Here is an 18,690-nt window from a genome sequence, read left to right on the forward strand (position 1 = left end):
CCGGCGCTTGCCCATCGGCGGTGAGGGCGTCGGGGCCCACTGGGGAGCCCGCCTCCCCATCCAGCGTGCGGGCATCTTGGAGGTCCACCATAGACAGGCTCTTGCCACCATTGGCCATCTGAAGATCGGGCTCGTTGGCTTCCGAGTAACTCGAGCTGCGGGCAGGTGAGGGCTGGACCCCGGAGGACCTTGTGACAAAAAACAAGTCCTTGTTTTCGGGGGTTGGAGACGGTAACCGGGTGAAATCTATCAGACTGCAGGGAGACAAGCACACACAGGGAAAGAACGGGGAAGAGAAGAACTGTGAATGCGGCCAAGGCGGGTCCAAACCGAGCGCTCCGCCAACCTGCTGGGGCCTGGCAGCCTGAGCCAGGGCTGGGGCGGAGGGGAGCCAGGGTGGGGGAGAGGAGGCACGTGGGCTGCCAAAGTGGGGGAGTCTGGGGACCAGCGGCCCAGCTGCATACCAAACCAGCGCCCTGGCAGCTGACCCTGGCAGAAGCCCCCACAGGGACCGGGTGGCCGGGACGGCCGTTCCTGCGCAGAACCTCTGCCCTAGGGGGCAGTGCTGCTACGTCCAGGCCAGGCTGCCTCGTACGCCTGTTTCTGGCTCAGCCGCATCTCGGGACAGGGTGCTGGGGCCTCGAGTGTTCTGGAAAATTCCCCTTAGCTAAAACAAAACCCACAACGCAGGGGCTCTCTGCTCTCTAAGGGTCCTGCGCTAAGAACTCCGACTTCAAAGCCACAAGGGCTCCGCTGCCTCTTCCTTCTCGCTCCTCATCAGACTGATCACCAAAGTGGGGACCTAGGAAAGCCTCTCCCCCGCCCCGCCCCCTGCTGCCACCTTTGTCTGACTGGCAGGCGGGGGCTGGTGCTCCTGGCAAAAACAAGGGATCAGAGGAGGAGCCAAAGGTGTGACTCAGGCAGGGAGGGTCTGCACTTGCAGAGGCGGGCCGTCCCCACCCCCAGTCTTCCAGCCTCTCCCTGGCCCCTCCCCGGAAGCCCACTCCTTAGAAGGCATCATGTGGTGGGTCAGGTGGGCTCCGGAGGGAAGGCTTGTGGGAGGTAAACAGGCCCTGAGCGGGCAGGGGTTTCAACAATGGGCAGCTTGGGGTGGAGAGGAAGCGCCAAGTCCCAGCTGATGGAACTGGGGTGGGGCGGGCGGCGGAGCCAGAGAAACCCAGACCGGCCGCAGGCCTGGCTGTCCTGCCACACACACAGTCAGGTCTCCTCGGAACCCACGTGCCTGAACACCTCCTAACCAAGGTGCGTCTCTTCCGCCTGGACGGCCGTCCTTTGCTTGGCAGGTGCATGAATGGACCCCCAGGGCTCCAAGGGAGCTGGGAGGAGGCCTCCAGTCCTGTGCCCCACGTGCCCTAGCCTTGGCCTCCACGTCTGCTTCCAGCCTGCTGCTGTGGCCCCCTCCGAACAAGACCCAAGTCCCAACTCTGCTGCACCAGCCTTGCTAGCGGGGCCAATGCCCCCCGGGAGGGGGTGTGGGGGGACACCAATGGTTCACTATGCATGCCAAGTCTTTCAAAGGAATGTCCTCCTTCTGACGTTAACATCCGAGAACATTCGGCCTCCCTGTCCTGAGCCTCAACACCTCTCCTCTTTCCTGGAGCGCCCAGCCTCGAAGCCTTGCAGAGTGACCCAGACCCCTGCTGAAAACACACACATTTAAGTGCAGCTCCTGGAGATTCTGATTCAGACCCAGGAAATACCAGAAGAGGTATTTTTAACACACACCTGGGTAATCTAGAGGCATTTAGGATCAGCAACTGTTCTTCAACAGAATGTATTGTTTTTCTCCAAGCCTTTGTTTGTGCTAGTTCCTCTATGGGGGATGCCTTTTCCCCTCAACGGAAATGTTCCTTTCCTTAAAAGCCCAAAACTCCAACATTACCTCCTCCGAGAAGCCTTCCTTGATTTTTCCCAAGTGGAGGTTCACTGCCTATAGCCTGCACAACATGTTTCAAGTCTCACGCAGCTTATTTTATAAGTGTTCGTGTAGACATCCTCCTCCCCGACCGAGACTGGAGGTAGTTTGCACCCCGTCTACATGTGCACCCCTCAGCACCCAGTAGGCCTGGCTTCTCTTACCCAGAGAGATCGTTCTCGATCACCATCTTCTGCAGCCCAGCCGAGATGCTGCTGCTGCCAGAGCCAGGAGTGGAGGCCAAGTCGTTGGTCCCTGCGAGCTGCCCACTGCCTGGGGTACTCAGCGCTGTGTGGACGTCCCTCAGGATTCGAGGCAGGGGTCCCAGTTTGGACACGATGTTCTGCGAATACATGGCAAGAGGCAGGTGTGACTGTGGGAGCCACTTGGGGAGGCCAAGTGCACCGCAGCTGCTGTGGTTCAATGCTGCTGAGGAGACGCCTGGGAAGCCAGGCCCCGCGCTCCCCACCTGTGGGACCCAGCTGGGCTGGGCAGGGGCTGGGCAGCCTAGGAATCTGCAAATGAGCATTTTTCCCAAGCCCCTCAGATACTTCTGGCAGGGGGCCGGGGGGGCGGTGAGAGGCCTAAAGGCAGAAATGGCGACCTGGTCCAAGCCGTCCACAACTCATCTCCATGCCCCAGAGAGGGGAGCCCAGGAGGAACCCCAGAATTTCCTGCAGCAACACCTCCCTATCCGAGCGGGTTCTGGGGTGGCCCTCTGCTTATGTACCGGCTTCCGTGATTTTGTGCAAGAAGAAAGTGTGAGGGGCAAACACCTCGCTCTCAGATTCTTGCTGCACCGCCATCAGCAGTGACGGAGGCGGCCCTCTCTTGTGCTCCCCGCCTGCTTGTGCAGATGCGGGTGTCGGAGGCCGGCGAGGGGCTCTGTAGATGGTGGCAGTTCAGGTGACTGGTGTTGGCAGCAGTGGAGAAAGAGACGGCCTTGGCCTCACTGCCGTTTCCCCTCCCATGTCTCTTGCAGCAAAAGGGGAGTGGAGATGAGCGAGCAGACGTAACTGTGGCCGCAGCAAAATGCTGGAATTAACCTGAGTGCCAGCACCAGGGGCTGGTGAAATGTGAACTCCTGTGCGGGCAGCCCGCGGCCATCAGAGAGGTCACAGCGGCGCGGTCCGTAGTGACATGGGAAGATGGCGAGAGAGCGAGTGACACATGCACTTGGTGGTGCTCACCAAAGTTCTCCCTTTAACACAAACGGAAAAGAACTCTGTGCCTGTGTGTGTACTTGATGCCCATGCAGAGAGATCTAGAAAACCGCACACTGAGTGGTCACCTCTAGGGAAGGGGATGGAAGCAGGGTGGCCTTCCTGCCCTATTTAGGCAGTAACCACATTGTAAAGGGGTCTCTTTGAGCCCTGGGAAGCGACAGATACTGTGGACATGGATCCTGACAGCACTGGCCCTTGCTGCCGAGGACCCGTTTGCAGTGTGAGCTGGGGCTGCTGGGGCGGCAGCAGAACCCCGGGCCGCAGGCGTGTCTGATTTTCAACTTGGGGTCAAGGGCAATTCTGGAAGGCCTGCAGCTCCCTGCCCGACGTGTGGAGGTGCAGCATCGTCAGCATCTATCTCGCTCACGTCAGTGGCCTTAAAACCTAGGATGAGGACACTTTCAGAGGAGCAGCTAAAAAGGATCACGTGTCCCACAGGGACACTGCCACCACCTACAGAGCTGAGTGTGGACAGTGGAAGCCCCGGTGGGCAGCGTGGGCTCCCGAGGCCCTGGCTGGTGCTGGTGACTGAACGGGACACCACCCATCAAGGAAATGGGGCCAGGGACCCTCAGGGCAATGCTGACAGCGCCTGGGCTGGAACTTTGGGCTCTGGTCCCCGGGCAGGCAGACACCTTGACCCCCACGGTTAGTCCGGGAGGAGGGGCGGCCTCGAGCCCTGCGGCCCCTCCAGCTAGCCGTGCCCACCCCCTGCCACCGCGCCCGTGGGGCCAGGCACCTGCTCCAGCTGGCTGACGGCCTCCCAGAGCAGCGAGTGCAGGCTGGAGAGCTCGCGGCCCAGGTCAATGTAGCCCTCGAAACCGGCCGTGTTGGAGGCGGCCTCGGGGTTGGAGATCTCCAGCAGGAAGCGCTGCATGTTGGTCCACTCATGCTCCAGGAACTGGTTCATGAACGACATGTACTCCTCCTTGCTGCCGAACCTGGATGGAGGGCAGACGTGTAAGTGTCCAGGAGACCCCTCTCTGAGGCACCCCCCACCCCGCCCACTGCAGCTGCCTTCCACACTGCTCACTCCCCAAGCCAACAAATCTGCCCTGGCTCGGGGCCCTCGTTCCTGGCTAAGGCCAGAGGCCCTTTCCCAGACCTTTTCTCACAGGACCTAGAACATTCTGTGGCCCTCACTCCCCATTCATTGCTGGTCAGTCACCTTCCCCCTTTCCTCCAAGTTTCAATGGCCTGGTGTGCACAATGGCTTTTAATGCATACGTAGCAGGCCTCTCTGCTGAGCTTTCAGGTGCCTACATCCACGGGCACCTCCCCTGTTCTCTGCCTGGCTGAGTCTGGCGTCAGCACTGTCACCTCAAACCCATGCCCTGCTCCCAGGCTTCCTATCCCAAGTAGGGGCCCCGCTGTCCCCCAGGGAGCACAGCCAGAAGCCTGGGGGTGGCCTGCTTCTCCCTCTTCCTCCCCAACCGGCCAGGCCTGCTGACCTTACCTTCCAATCACCCCCAGCCTTGCAGCCACTGCAGCCACTCCCCGCCCCCCAGTACTTCCACAGTGGGAACCACGGCAGTGCCCTCCGCCCCATCTCTCCGCTGCCCGCTGTGCTCCCTCCAGCCCCCTCTCCCCATGCTGTCAGGCTGACCAATTCAGGACCCAGAACAGATGAGGGCCATCCTCCCTCGGGGACCCACTGCCCTGCCTGAACTTCAAGGCCCCACTGTCCTCTTGGGTCTTAGCCCCCCCCTTCTCCGGGCCTGGCACGTGGTGACTCAGGAAGGCCACGGTGCCTCATCGAGCCAGCACATGGGTCTCCCGGGGCCTGCCCCACCCCTGTTCCTGCTGCCTCTCTCTAAGCAGGTGAGCGCCTCCGCACCTCCCCCGTCCCAACACGCGGCAGGGGACGTGTGTCCTCGGAGGACAGGCCTGGGGCCCTCCTGGGAGGCCTGCGTCTCTTATCACTGCTCCGCTGCTTCCTGCGCTCGGTCCCTGTTCAAGTGCAGGTCCAGGAGGCTGGACCAGATGTGACTCAGAGCCCAGTGCAGAGAAGGCATACAGCACGGCTCTGTCCACACTGTGAATGAGCCCTTCCGCCTCCACCCACTCGCTCTAGGGTGCAGTCGAGAACACTGGAGCGTTTTATAAGCAAGACATCCTTCCCAGCATTAAACAAGGACCGTCTGAAACAACCTGAGAGGCCGACCACGCAGGACGGGTTCAGGAAATATGGGCCATTCTCCCTTGAAGGCATATTAGTCATTCATTGCAAAATGAGGCTTATGAATGTTAAGTACCCGGGATAATCCTTATGATAAAATGTTAGTTCAAAAAAGCAGAAGGAAAAAATATCTCCTCTTCTCACCTTTGAAAATTAAGGAAACCTACCCAAATGCCATGTACTTTTTGTCGGGGGAGGATGTGGTGTGGGGGAAGAACTGAGGACAGGGACAGAAGCAGGGCCTGCCGTGAGGCCCCGACTCCAGGGAGGACACGCCCGCGGCCCGTCCCCAGGGCTCCAGCCGGCGCCCCTGCCCGGACCCTGGCCGTCCGGGCTCACGGCACTCACTTGGCGAAGTTGGCCAGGTTCTGGGTCACCTTGGCAATGAGGGTGAGGGTGCGGGCTGTGCGGTCATCGGGGTACTCCTGCAGCAGGTTGAAGAGCGAGGGCGACATGATGGCAGGGCAGAGGAAGCGCAGAAACAGGGAGGCACTGATGAGCCGCTCGCTGATGTCGGGCCGGCCGCGGCTGCTGCACTCCTGTCGCCATGAGGCAAATACCTCTTTCAGCTCCCGGGGGAAGACACTGGAGGGACAGAGGAAGGTGGGCCGGTCATCGGGCAGGGGGCCAGGGCAGGAGGGCACAGAGCAGGGCCCTGGTCCTGGGTCTGGGGGAGCCCCGGTTCCACCCCTCTCCACGGGGACAGTCCGTGAGCTAATGAGTGCAGGACCAGGACAGCAGCGGCGGCAAAGCAGGTGCCTGGCCCAGGGAGCAGGGACACGGAACTCTAAGCAGGGCTCTGGGCTCTCCACAAATGGGCCGAGAGGGGTCGGGCGCGGGCACAGAGGAGCCAGGTCTCTGTCTCAACCAGGTCCAACGGCATCAGCCAGCTCCTGGGCCTGCCCGGGGCTCCGCCCTCTGCCCCGAACACCAGGCACGGGGATCTAGGGGACAGTGAAGAAAACACAACTAGAACAGACAGCTGTCCCGTGGATGCCATCACTGAGTGCTGAGACTCCCTCCCTTTGCTTGAATATTATAGGAACCAGATGTTTTCAGCAGAGCTCCGAGTGATCAAGATGGGAACAGGCTACTCATAGGATGAGAAAACAGCTCCCGCTTCCCAGGCGGGAAGGGAAAGGGAGCAAGTGACCTCCCGGCGGGGGGGGGGGGGGGGGGGGGGGGGGGGGGGGGGGGGGGCGGCGAGGGTGGGCAGGGGGCTCTCTCTGCTGGGCATCTGCAGCCTGCTGCAGCCAGGCCCCACTGGCCAATCCGTAAGTGGTTTTCCTATGTTTTCACATAGGCAGACATGCCTCCTGCCCAGGGGCAGGCCAGGCCCCTGTACTCTTTGGACTCTATGCCTGGCTCTATGGTGCTCTGAGCCAGTACCTGGCCTTCTCTGAACTTCAGTCCCCTCATCCTTACACAGAGAACAAGGCCGGCCCTGCCAAGTTCACAGGACCATCTCAAGGCCATAGGAAGCCCCATCAACTCCTAAGGCTTTTGCCCAGCAAGCCCAGCACCCGCTCAGCAGGCTATCTGCAGTGAAACAACAGGAGCGTGCTAGAGACAGTGATAGAGGAGCAGAGGACACGACCATAAGCCCTGACCCTCAAAATGCCTGGCGCAGGACTGGGCAGGGGGCAGGTGCTGAGTGAGGACGCCCAGCAATGTCCTTGTCCAGGACAGAAAGGGGCCTCCAGGCCTCGGACAAATATCACAAAGAGGAAGTGGAAAACGGCTGTTCGTGGGTCTGTTTCCCTGTGTCCCACGCCCAGTCTGTCCTGGGAACTGGGCGGGTTCAGGGTGAAAGCACAGCCCAGCTGTGTAGGTTCCCAGAGAGTTCAAGGCTGTGCCTCTACCCCCAGGCCCAGGGGTCATTTCTGGCCCAACCCGAACCTCGGTGAGCACCTTGTGCAGCCCAGGCGCAGAGGGTCCTGGGAGAAGGACATGCACTCTACGGGTTCTGGCTCTTCCCTCTGCCCCTTCCCAGGCTATTGCTCACCTAGCAGGCCTGTCTCTGCCTGTTTTTCGGGAGTAGTAAACCATCCCCAGGCGCTCCCGGGTCCAGCCCTGAGCCGGTGGGTCTGTCTGCCCCCAGAGTGCTCCAGGCATGTGCAGGACGTGGATTTAGACACAAGCACAATTCCACTCTGACGGGATCAGAGCTGTGACAGAGGGTGCCAGGAGGGGTGAGACACAGCATCTGAGACCATGAAGGGGGGTACCCAGAGGGCAGCAGGCACAAGGCCATAAAGCAGGAAGGGAGGGAGTATGTGGAGTGTGAGATGGAAGTGTGGGGTGAGGGAGACCCTGGCAAAGAAAGGAGGAACGGCAGGGGCGGGCGGGTGGCCCCCCTGAGGACGGCTGAGAGGTCTCCCGTGAAGCTGCCCACCTGCCCCACATGGGTACCTGAGCAGGGCCTAGTGCTGCCATCCAGCGCCCATGACGGTGACCGGCACACAGAGGGTGCCCGCTCAGAAGTGTGGAGACGCATTGCCGCGTTGAGATTCTCAATGCCACATCCTGCGTATGGTCTGGGACACCCCCTTACGTCCGCGAGCTCACAAAGGACCAGGATAGGGCCTGGCAGCCCGTCAAGACACCACCGGGCCACACAAGAGGGTGGGTTCCAACCCCAGTGCCACCAGTTGGAAGCTACATAAAGTCACAGCTATGTCACTGTGCCTGCCTTGTGAAACCTCTGCTCTGTCGTTTAGAAGTGGGAGAAGACGGAGCCGAACACCTTGCCAAGCACATGCTTGCTAGCGCGGTGCCCAGCATCCCGCAGGCGCCCGGACGCGGGAGCGGAAAGACCCAGGGGCAGGGGCCCGGGCGCACTGACCAGTAGGAGTTGATGATCTTGCAGAAGGCTAGCTCGCAGCACATCTTGAGGTTGCCCTGGTGCTCGGGGAGGTCGGCAGCCGAGCACTTGCTCGGGTCCACTTCACAGTTCTCATCCGACTCATACAGCGCTTTGATGAACTCACCTGGGGCCAGGAGAACAGGGGGAGGGAGTGAGGGCCTGGCAGGCACTGCCCGTGCTCTGCCCACCTGCCGGCCGCATGCCCTACGCCCCTACCTAGTGCATCTTGCAGGTACTTCTGGCCCACCAGCTTGAGGTACTCCTCGATGGCCTTGGTGGCCAGCGTGTTCTCCCGGAAGATAAGGTGCTCGTTGTCCCCACAGCGGTCCACCTCTGACATCATCAGGTCTGTCAGGAAGTCCTGGGCCGGGGGAGGCAGGAGGTGAGAAGAGTGAACATGAGCAGGCCTGCAAGAAGGACCCTAAGACCCCAGACCCGCTTCCCACCACACAGCTGGTGCCCACCCTGGGGGGCTGCTGGGGGTGGGCACAGGATAGCCTGTGCAGGGGAGATGCCTGCAGTTGGTGAGAGCTGGGTCTAGGGATGGGGGAGGCAGGCCTGGGCAAGAGCGCGCAAAGCCACGAGCCAACTGCACCATGGTCAGGCCTGCTGGGCTCCAACCCTGTTCAGCCCTGACCAGGCCTGGCCAGGTCTCCCTTCCCATCACCAACAGCACTGAGGGGGACAGACAGGCCACCCTCACTCCATCATACAAGCAGCTGCCACTGCCCCCCTGCCCGTTACTCTGACGGGGTCTCCTACCCCCAAAGCCTTGTTCTGTGCAGCCCCACAGCAGGGAGTTGTCCAGACGCCCTGGAAGGCAGTGTGCCAGGGCCCAGACGGCAAGAACGTGGCCCTCGGCTTGGGTGGGAAGGCAGTGGCCCCTCACTGCTGTGGGTCCCCGACTTCCCTGGAGGTAGCTATGAAGCTGGTGAGCCTGCGGGTCCTGTACACAGTGTCACAGGCAGACCCTGGGAGGAGCCTGAGCCCACGCACGCCCTCCTGACTGCAGAGAGGTGGGCAGTGACCCTGCCTCTCTCGGGAGCCCCTGCCTCCTCGTGCCCTCAGCCAACCCTGTGACCTGGGGGAGGGAAAGAAGACAGGCAGGGAGTCAGAGAGCCAGGGTGGGGGGCGGTGACGAGGAGGCCTGCGTGGGCCAGGGTTTCCGGGGCTCTGGAAGCTCCTCACTCCATTATGCACAACTTTGGGCTCTTTGAAATCGAAAGCGGGCCTTAGACTATGGAACTGAGTTCTGGGCCCAGGAGACCTACTGGCCATTGGAGAAAGGGTGGGGGCTGGGGGAGGGAGTGGGCACTGCCTCTCTGGGAACCAGATGGCCTGAGGACCCCTGCCAACCCTACAGGTGACCCAGAGGGTCCCATTCTCTAACACACAGAGCACAGACAAGTACTGCACGGGGCCCAGTGGCTCCACAGGGCTTCTGAATGCTTGGGGTGGGTGCCAGGCCCAGGCTGGGATGAGGAGGAGCTCTCTTTGGAGCTAAAACCCAACAAGGGGAAGTGGGCACAGAACAGGAAGGTGACCTGCCCAAGCCCGCACAGCTACCAGGGCCGGATCTGACTCCCTGTTGCACTGAAAGGAGAAGGGATGGCAGGGAGAAGGCCTGGGAGTCCAAGGACAGGGACTCTGAAAAGCCACACCCAGGGGAGCAGAGCCCGGGGAGCGGGCAGGAAGGTGCTGAGATGCCCATTCACACAACGTCACCTTGGGACTGCGGGGACCTTGTCAGATGGTCTGCTTCTCACCAAGAACGTCCCCTTGGGTCCCAAGTGTTCAGATAGGGAGGGCTCATAAGCACAAGGCCCTAGCACATGAGTTACTTTCTATCCTTCTCCCTTTTGATCCCCCAAGCCCATTGAGGCGGCTGGAGCCTGGCTTCCAACTCCCTCCACAAAGTGCCGTGAGCCCCGAGAACAAAGGTCACTGCACATGGGGGTCGGCTTCCCAGGCCAGCCCAGCCCAGCCCTCGGGGGCCGGGTATTTAGGGAACACACACAGCAGAAGGGGTTCCTCCATTCACTTGGTTTCCCAGCAACCCCCATGGCGTCATGTGCCTGGGTCCCCAGCCGGTATCTCCCCCGTGCGGAGACCGTTAGAGCTCAGGACCCTGACACACGGCAGTCCCTCATCTCCATCACAGGCCACTTGGTCCCCAAACCACAGCATGTCCAGAGCACAGAGGCCCAGCTCCTTCTTTCTTGTCTTTCTGCACTGTCCAGTCCTTCACTACACCCCCTCCGGCAGCTCCCCCTGGGGAGGGGGTGGGGGGCCTTCCTGAAGGAGCCTGTCTCCAAAACTAGGCGGGAGGAGCTAAAGCCTGGAAGATGGAAAGAGGTGGTGGGTGGAGAGGTGAAGCCCCCCAACCCTCCAGGAGGGCCTGCCCGACGGCTACGGGACAATCCTTGTTCTGGGGGTCGTGGGGCTGGGGACGGCTGTCACCACAATCGGCTGGCTGCTGCATGGTGGCAATACACTGTGCGCTCCGTGTGTCTGTGCATTTGATGTGTGAGGGCTGTGACAGGTAGTCACCTGCTGGGGATGCCAACCCAACTCTATCTCACGGGATGTGTGTCTGGGAGAGGCTGGCTCCCCTCAAGCCTTAGAGGCGAGCCTCTGGGTACCACGGGGAGGTTCTTAAAACGCACTTCCTCTATAAGCCACAGCCCCGTCCATCAGCTCCGTATGTGCGTCAGCGATCAGCTCCAACCACGAGCAGGAACACGAACCCCGCCCCAGCCTGTGACACAACTCTTGGGTTTAGGGAGCCCACGGGGCTGTGACGGGTGCTTCTGTTAGAGCTGAAGTCACGGACTTGGACACGGGGAGCAGCAGGGAACCTGGTGCACACCCCAGCCCTTCACACGGGGCCACACGACGTGGGGGGACCCGCCTGCGCCCACACACGCACCTTCACCTTGCCCGTGCTTTGCAGGATGTGCACCAGGGCCGACGCCATCTCCTCCTTGGTCTTGGCGCTGAGGATGGGCTCGAGGGCGGCACAGAGCCCCAGGTAGTGGTTGGTGATGTGCTCGGCAAACTCCTTGTACATCTCCATGGGCAGGATGGTGATGGTCTGGTAGCGCGCCTTGATGCGGATCATGGGCCCAGGGCCCTTGCCGCCCTTGGGGTTGGGCGTCACCACCGGGTACCACTTTTCCACGAACTGCCGCCCGGCCACCGAGGCGGCAGGCAGGCTCACCAGGCCCAGGTAACTGTTGCGCTCCTTCTTCTTCTTCTTGTCGGTCTCCCGGTACAGGTGCACGGTGACGGTGCGCAGAGGTGGCAGGTTGTGGAACTCAAAGTGCTCGCCCCAGAAGACATTGTCCGTCTTGAGCTTGCCCGTGGTGCGGGCGTACAGCACGTCGTCCAGGCACAGCTCACACAGGTACTTCTTCTTGGCTGGCAGGTCCTTGGCCTCGATCACCCACAGCTTCAGGATGTGCTCCACACGCCGACTGTTGTCCTGCACGCGCACAGAGGGGCCTCATCATCGGGGGGAGGGAGGGCTTTCAGACACAGGAGGGGCCCCGGCCCGACAGAGAATCGGGGTGAGGTGGGGACGGCTCTGGAGCTTGGCGGACCAGGGGCTGGATCCCTGCTCTGCTTTTTCCTAGCCCACTGACCTCGGGCACATCACTTCACCTAAGCCTCGGTTCCCTTTTCTGTGAAATGGGAACAAAATAGAGCGACAGATCAAGTAAGAGGTTTGCACAATGCCGGGCACGTAGCAGGGGACTGTGCCATTTTCCAGCTCTTCTGTAGTTTGCTGGTCTGTAAAGTCACTTAGGAGGTGACCACTGCTAGAGCCACTTCCTTAGTGAGGTCACAGTGACCAGGGCTCAGCCCAGGCCCTGAAAGCAGCACAGAATCAGATGATTATAGGGGGTGATCCATGAACCTGACGGGGGCAGCTTGGGGGCCCACGTGCTTAGGTCAGTGGTGCTCCCCTGAAAGAGACAGATGTCTAAGCTGGAGTTGGGTGTGTAGGGAATCAGCCTGGGGGAAGATGGGGCCTGAATTCCAGGCAGCGGGACTGCAGCACCCAAGTCCCCAACAGCCCAGTGCTCAGTTCTCTGGCCCGGCCTCCTCAGCCTGTGGCTGAGTCCGCCCAGCCAACCGGAGCTCCTCTTTCAGAGCCCAGCACCACTGCTCACCTGGGTGCTGCCTCCAGCCCCACCACAGCCCACATCGGAGATCCTGCCTCTCCCCTCCTGTCAGGGTCTGTGTCTGCTCCGGGTCCAGCCTCAGTCTACCCTACTCCGGGGACACATGCTTACCTTGTTGGGGTGTACCGCTCGCCGAAGGTTCTCCATCCACTTGTCCCGCTCGGCTGCCGATCGGCAGGAGAAGCACTTGCTTCCTGACGACGTGGTCACCTGCAGGGGACAGGGAAGACAGTGTCACAGGGGAGGGGAACACAGTAAGGCTGGTATGACGAAGACCTCTGGGCCTTGGAGGACAGCAGACTATGGCCGCCAGGTCTGAGCCACCAGCCACAGGGTGGGGGCAGGACAAGGTTCCCAATGACCACATTTGCAGGTGACCCAAGGTCCCAGAGCAGGTCAACAGCAGGACAGCTCAGCCTTGTGCCAGTTGGTGCCTGGTCCCTGTTCCTGACCCCTGCCTCAGGGCCCCGTCCACTGGAAGGCATCTTTCTGGCTCGAATCTCACTCTCCCAGAGATGGGAGAGAAGGTGGGGGGCCCCCTGCCCAAGTCTCCCCGCTACAGGTAAAGCCACAGGCACTGAGGAGACAGGCACAAAGGATCCCCTCAGTCCTCAGCTGCCACCTCTGGCAGTTCCCTTTTGCCAAGTGACAGTGACAACGATGGTCACAGAAACTTAACATTTTGGGGGCAACACTGGAGAAATAAAAATTGCACGCTCTAGTCTTGCTGGGCCCTGGGGTCCTCCTGTCTGAAACCCTTACCCTCCTCCCCGGACTCCTGCTCACCCTCCTCCCTGGACTCCTGCTCATCCTCAGCCTCCTCCAGGTGGGGGAGACCGGTCAGAGCTGCCCGCACCCTGTTCCTGCTGTCCCCAGCACCATGCGGGGGCTCTGTAGGGGGAAGCCACACTCCTTACCCAGCCATTCGGGCACCCCCTGCTGTGGACAAGCTGGCGGGCAGCATCCTCAGCCCGTCCCAGGCAAAGAAGTCAGAGCCAGGCTGGTCCAGGAGTCCTGAACCAGAAATGGCACCCGGCGGGCACAGGGTGTGGGGCAGGTGCCGGGCCCCACTCCATCCTCTCCCCAGGGCCAGGGGCGCCCTGGAGGCTGTCCCTGAGTAGCTGACTTTCATTACCAGGCGAATTCATTCCTCTATCACAGAGCTCCCCTGATTATGCAAGATTGTTGGGGGTGGAAGCTTCCCAGAAACAGAGGTGGGAAGAGAATATGAATAACTGGAGAAGCAATTAGGAACTCCCAGGAACACCTGCAACATTCGTGACCATGGTCCTGGTTTGGCCTCGGGCTTCTGTGTGGCTGCTGACATGGTCTTGCCCACTCTGGGCCTCCGATTCCCCATCCACCGTGAGGGGCCCCTGCCCAGGTGGGCTGGCTGTCCCCCTGCCCTCAAACTTGGGTCACAGAAAGCGAGGGCAGGAAAGGTTCTGGCTCTCATTATGCAGGAGGAGAGATGGGTGAACAAAGGGGGGTGCTCTCTCTTACCCCGCAGTGCATTGGAGGGGTTTCTAAGGAGGAGCGAGCAGGCTTTGGGGCTTAAGCCATTCTATACGGGCTTCTGCTCCCTTCGCCCGCTGGAGCCTTGTACACGGAAGACAGTCCGGCCTGTGGACCAGGAGCTCATGGAGCGGAAACAAAGCCCCCACCCATTTCCCAGCTCCACCCGGTCTCTTAGGAGCCCCAAGCTGTGAGCAGATTCCAGCCTTGCCCCGGGGAGCCTGGCCCTCACCGAGGCCACAGATCGGCCACCAGTGCCCTGGCCCGGCCCTGCAGCAGGACCCACCTCGAAGCAGTAGTCCTGGCCCAGGATGCTGCTGTGAACCGGCTTGATGACCACCTCTTCCTCCATGCTGAGGTCCAGCGCTTCTACTGCGCTGCTGGGGCTGAGCAGGGACTCGTGCGAGCGAGACTCCTTCAGCCTGGGCATCAGATGGGACCTGGAGGCGGGCGGTTCCTGGGTCAGATCCAGCCTGTGCTCCCCTCCCTTCCCCTCACCCCCACCAGAGGCCTGCCTAGACCTCCCGGCCAGAGGCAGCCACTCCTCCCAGGAAGGGGGCACTACAGCCTGGAGTCCCAGTCACCTGGCAAGCCCCCTTCCTCATGGGGGACCTCGGGGGAAGTGGCTCAGCCAAAGGGAGCAGATGCGGGGGGGGGGGGAGGTGGGGGTGGTGTTAGGCCACCACCCAGGAGCCCAATGTCAGCATGGATCAGGGTAGGGTCCCGGCCTTGGAGACCCACGGGACCCAAGCGACCTTCTCTACCCCTCCTCCTCGGCCCTGGTCTCCCTCGAAGACCAAAGTAGTCACTCATTTGTCTAGAAAGTCACTGTAAACAGAGCTTTCTCACACACCATCCCACTCAGCCCACCAGTCCCACTCAGGCAAGAAGGCCACAGGGACATGTACCGCTCCCACCTTCCAGAAGGGGGCCTGGTCTCTGCACGGTACCTGAGACCCTGAGACCCGGACAGGGTCCCTGGACCTGAGCTGGGGGCCCAGGCCAGGGCACCAGTAGGCTGACACAGACACACAGAGCAGAGGTGGTTGACTCCCTCTCATGCCCAAAAGGAGCCCAGCCCAGGATGGGCTCTGACTGGCCTGGCCTTGGACCTGGGCCCACTGCTCACCTGCTGTCCCCCTCAGGGCCTCAGTTTCCACAGCACATCACACGGAAGGCAATGCGGATGGCACCGTGTCCGTGCCTGGCAGAGTCCTCCCGAGAGGTGAACGTCCCCTCCAGAGCCACCAGCACACAGCAGTGTGCCACCGAACCCCCCCGTCACAGCTGAGGCCTGCTATGCCCTTCTTGGCACAGAAGCTGGGCATGCCTTGCCCCTACCGTATCCACAGCCCAAACCCTGCACTTGGCCCACCCACACCTCCTATTCCAACACCCTCTGCCTCCCAGTGCCTGGCTTCCCACGACTCAGAATGCAGGCCATCATTCTCTCCCTGTCTCACCAAGACCCCACCTCAGGTCAGAGAGGTCTGGCAGGATCACTGAGCGCTTCCCAGGGAGCACACACCCTGTAGCCCATATCGCCGAGACCTCTGGAGTTGAGTCCCCACTATGTGGGGGTTCAGGAACTCAGAGATGAGCTGGACAGGTACTGCCCGGAGGCACCCAGAGGCTGTGAGAGGCCACCCTCCACACCCCAGACTCAAGATGTCCATGGCAACAGCCCTCTCTAAGGTGGAGTGTGAGCCAGAACTGGGACCCCAGCCCACAGGGACCCCACAGCCTGACCCAACAGACCCAGTTGGGCCCCTGCACCTGCTCCCCATGCCTATAATGACGCTGGCCCAGGGTAAGACTTGGGTCCCTCAAGCTGGTCTGATGTGAGAGCTGAGGGGAGTGGATAGACCACAGGGGAGGCTGTGAGGCAGGCTGAGGTCAGGGCGGAGCCAGGCCAACCCCCCACACTCACATTGTACAACTTGGGGAGGCCCGAGCCCGCTGGCATGCAAGGCAACCACGCTTCTGCCCCACCACCGCCCTCTCTCCAGGGGGCAGCTTTGGCAACCATGCACTGTGGCCACTGCCCCACTCAGTGCGGGGTGCTGACAGAGCTCCCGGGGCCCTGCTCCAGAGGCCCATCCTCCACCCTCACAGCACTGACCTAGGCGGGGGAGGGGGGTGGGGGGGGGCGGTGCGTGGTCCCCTCAGCTGCAAGACTCCACCTCGGGCTGCCCCCCACAGGGCAGCTCCAGGCCTCCCTCCAGAACAGGGCTTCATACCTCATTGCCAGAGACGCCCTACCCCAGATGCTAGAAAAGTCACCCTGCCTCAGAAGGGCTGGGACCCACAGCCTCCCAGGCAGGGGCCGGGCTGTTTCCTGGCCCAGCCTGGAAACCCCCGCCAGGTAAGGAGGCTGGGAGGGGGGATCAGGGACCCAGGAAGTGCAGAGGGAGGAGCTGGTGTGCTAGGGAGGGTAAGGCCCCCTCCTGCCTGAGCAAGGTGGCTGGGGAGAGGAAAGGGGGGCATGGTTCAGCAGATGGCTCTGGGTTTACAGCCCAGGAACCCAGCAGGCCTAGCCCACACCCCAAAGCAGCCAGGCCTGGAGCCTCCGGCCACACAGCCCTCCTCTTCCTTCCATGAACACGCCCCAGCCGGCCCGGGCCTCCCTGGGGAGGTTCCTGGCTGAACAGAGGGCTGCAGGGAAGCTCACAGTAAAGGGGTCCTGGCTGTCACTGGGCAGCTGTGACCCTCCCAACTTCCTGTGGGCTTCTCCAGGCTGGGGGACCCGGAACAGAGGCTGTGCCCCCTGCACCCGAGCTCACTGGGAGGAGGAGTGGGGCAGCTACTCCACCGTCTGGCGGGCTGTTTCTGCACAGGAGAGGGCCGGGCTCTGGCCACTGCCCTGCGGGCTGGGGGCAAGGCCAGTGGGCCTGTGCTTCCTGATTCCCACGCAGACACAGATCCCTCCCACTCACCCTGGAGCCCACCTGTTCCCCCTCACATCTCCAAAGGGGCACAGGAGGCCCAGAGGGAGCTGTGCTGCTGTGATCCTGCCAGGGTGAAATGTCCTGGCAGGGGCTGAGTGCCCTCCTGGTGGTGGCCGACAAGATGAACAGGCCTCAGGAAGGGAAATGGCCACTTGGTCACTTCCTCAACCCAGGAGGATCCCCAAACTGCTGAAGAAGCACCTCCTCCAGGAAGCCAGCCCTGACCCAGGCCCGCAGGACCCCCAGACAGCTCCACACCATACCACCCTATTACTCAAAGCAGGCCTTCACTGCACCATTCCGCTGCCTCATGTTGGCACTGGCAGGCCAGCATCTTGCTCACCTGCAGCTTCTGCCTTCGTAGCCTGGGCACAAAGTTCAGTAAGGCCAGGAGGTGGCAGGGGAGGGGGGGGGCGGGGGGCACCACAGCCCAGGCTCCAAGGGGGCAGCAAGTAGGCACAGTCTCCCTACCTAGGAAGCTCGGTAAAAGGAGGTGACCACGTGCTGGCCACTGCCTCCCTCCCACTCTACTCCCGGAGAGAGGTGCTCCGCCCACAGGCAGCACCTTCACTGCGCGCAGGGCGCCCAGCTGCTCACTCTCACATCCTTTTTACCAGGAATATTCACCTACCCGTTTTCCAGAAAGGTAAGGGGCTCAGTTAAGCAGTTACCTGATGTGTCCAAGGCCCTTGCTAGAATGGGGCCCTGGCTGGTCTGGGAGCCCTGCCCATGGCTGCCTTGTGTGGTGTGGGGGTCTGGGGCCTGATGCCACTGTACGCAGGACTCTGTGTCCCCCCAACCCTTGCATGAGGTCCCTTCCTGCCACTCCTTGGCTAGTGTAAGAGAGCAGGCCCTGCCGGGGACGCCGTACAACTACATAGGGCTCCGAGAGGCAGGCGACAACAGAACCAGATCTCACTCCGGAGCGCGGGCTCCAAGCACCTGGCCCTCCTCCCCAGGGCAGAGCTGGCACCCCTGGGCTGTGCCCACAGGAAACATCACACACATCCCTTCCCTGGATCCTCACAAGGCGGAGACAGATGCTGAGCTCACCCCCACTTTACAGAGAGAGATAGCCCCCTCTCCACACCTCAACCCCCTGGGGCCACTTCTTTGTCTGGAAGAGGAAGTTGTTATTTCAAACAGAAATCAATGGTAAGGAGCATAGGCTTAAAAGGTGCCTTAAAGAGGACTTTCAGGGAGAGGCACCTCTCAGGCCTTGGAGTCCAGAAGAGGGGGTTTCTGGTCCGGACTGCGTGGGATTCGATGCCAGCCCTGCTGGCTGTGGTCCACCTGCCTGTTCCACCTCAGACTGGGCTGCTCTCTTCTGGGGGTACTCTTCTCGACTCCCTCAGGCAGGCCTCCAGGCATATGCCATCCCCTTATCCTACTGAACCTTCAACCCTCAGCATCAGTGCACCCTCCTCTATGAAGCCTTTCCAGACTCCTGGGAGACAGCCACCTTGTATGTGGGTCCCAGAGCCTGGAAGTCATCAGGGTATGCTGGGAAGGTCTGTGTGACCCTCTTTCTGCTTGGCAGGGGGCTCCTCGTGGACAGGGCTGGGTCTGGCTCAGCACCAAGGTTCAGGGCCCTCGAGTTCCCAGACCAAAGTCCCAGCATCCCAGCAGCCAAGGTCAGCTAAGCTCCGGGAAGAGGGAGGAGCCGGCTGGGATGAGGACAATTCTCCCCAGGGACAAAGACGACCCAAGCTGTGGTCATCAGGGCAGCTGCCTGCTCAAGGCCAATTCCCAAGAGCAGCACCCCAGTCCTCACACAGCATCTCTGAGAAATGCCCCTCCTCCGGCTTTGTCCAGGTATGGGGAGCTCCCTCC

General features: G+C 61.5%; 1 protein-coding gene across 1 annotated transcript in view; it reads right to left on the reverse strand.

Moving 5' to 3' along the window:
• The window catches only part of LOC115275857 (disabled homolog 2-interacting protein), a 26,392-nt gene extending 12,043 nt beyond the window's left edge, over positions 1 to 14,349 (reverse strand). The window contains exons 1-9 of the mRNA XM_029919623.1: positions 14,196 to 14,349; positions 12,506 to 12,604; positions 11,137 to 11,691; positions 8,424 to 8,568; positions 8,187 to 8,331; positions 5,690 to 5,926; positions 3,902 to 4,103; positions 2,101 to 2,279; positions 8 to 254 (exon numbers count right to left, since the gene is read on the reverse strand). Coding sequence (XP_029775483.1) covers positions 8 to 254; positions 2,101 to 2,279; positions 3,902 to 4,103; positions 5,690 to 5,926; positions 8,187 to 8,331; positions 8,424 to 8,568; positions 11,137 to 11,691; positions 12,506 to 12,604; positions 14,196 to 14,339 — 1,953 coding nt within the window. The 5' untranslated portion in view covers positions 14,340 to 14,349. The remainder of the gene's footprint in view (positions 1 to 7; positions 255 to 2,100; positions 2,280 to 3,901; positions 4,104 to 5,689; positions 5,927 to 8,186; positions 8,332 to 8,423; positions 8,569 to 11,136; positions 11,692 to 12,505; positions 12,605 to 14,195) is intronic.
• Between the last annotated feature and the right edge of the window lie 4,341 nt (positions 14,350 to 18,690).

Source organism: Suricata suricatta, chromosome 13 (assembly GCF_006229205.1).
Source record: "Suricata suricatta isolate VVHF042 chromosome 13, meerkat_22Aug2017_6uvM2_HiC, whole genome shotgun sequence".
NCBI lineage: Eukaryota > Metazoa > Chordata > Mammalia > Carnivora > Herpestidae > Suricata > Suricata suricatta.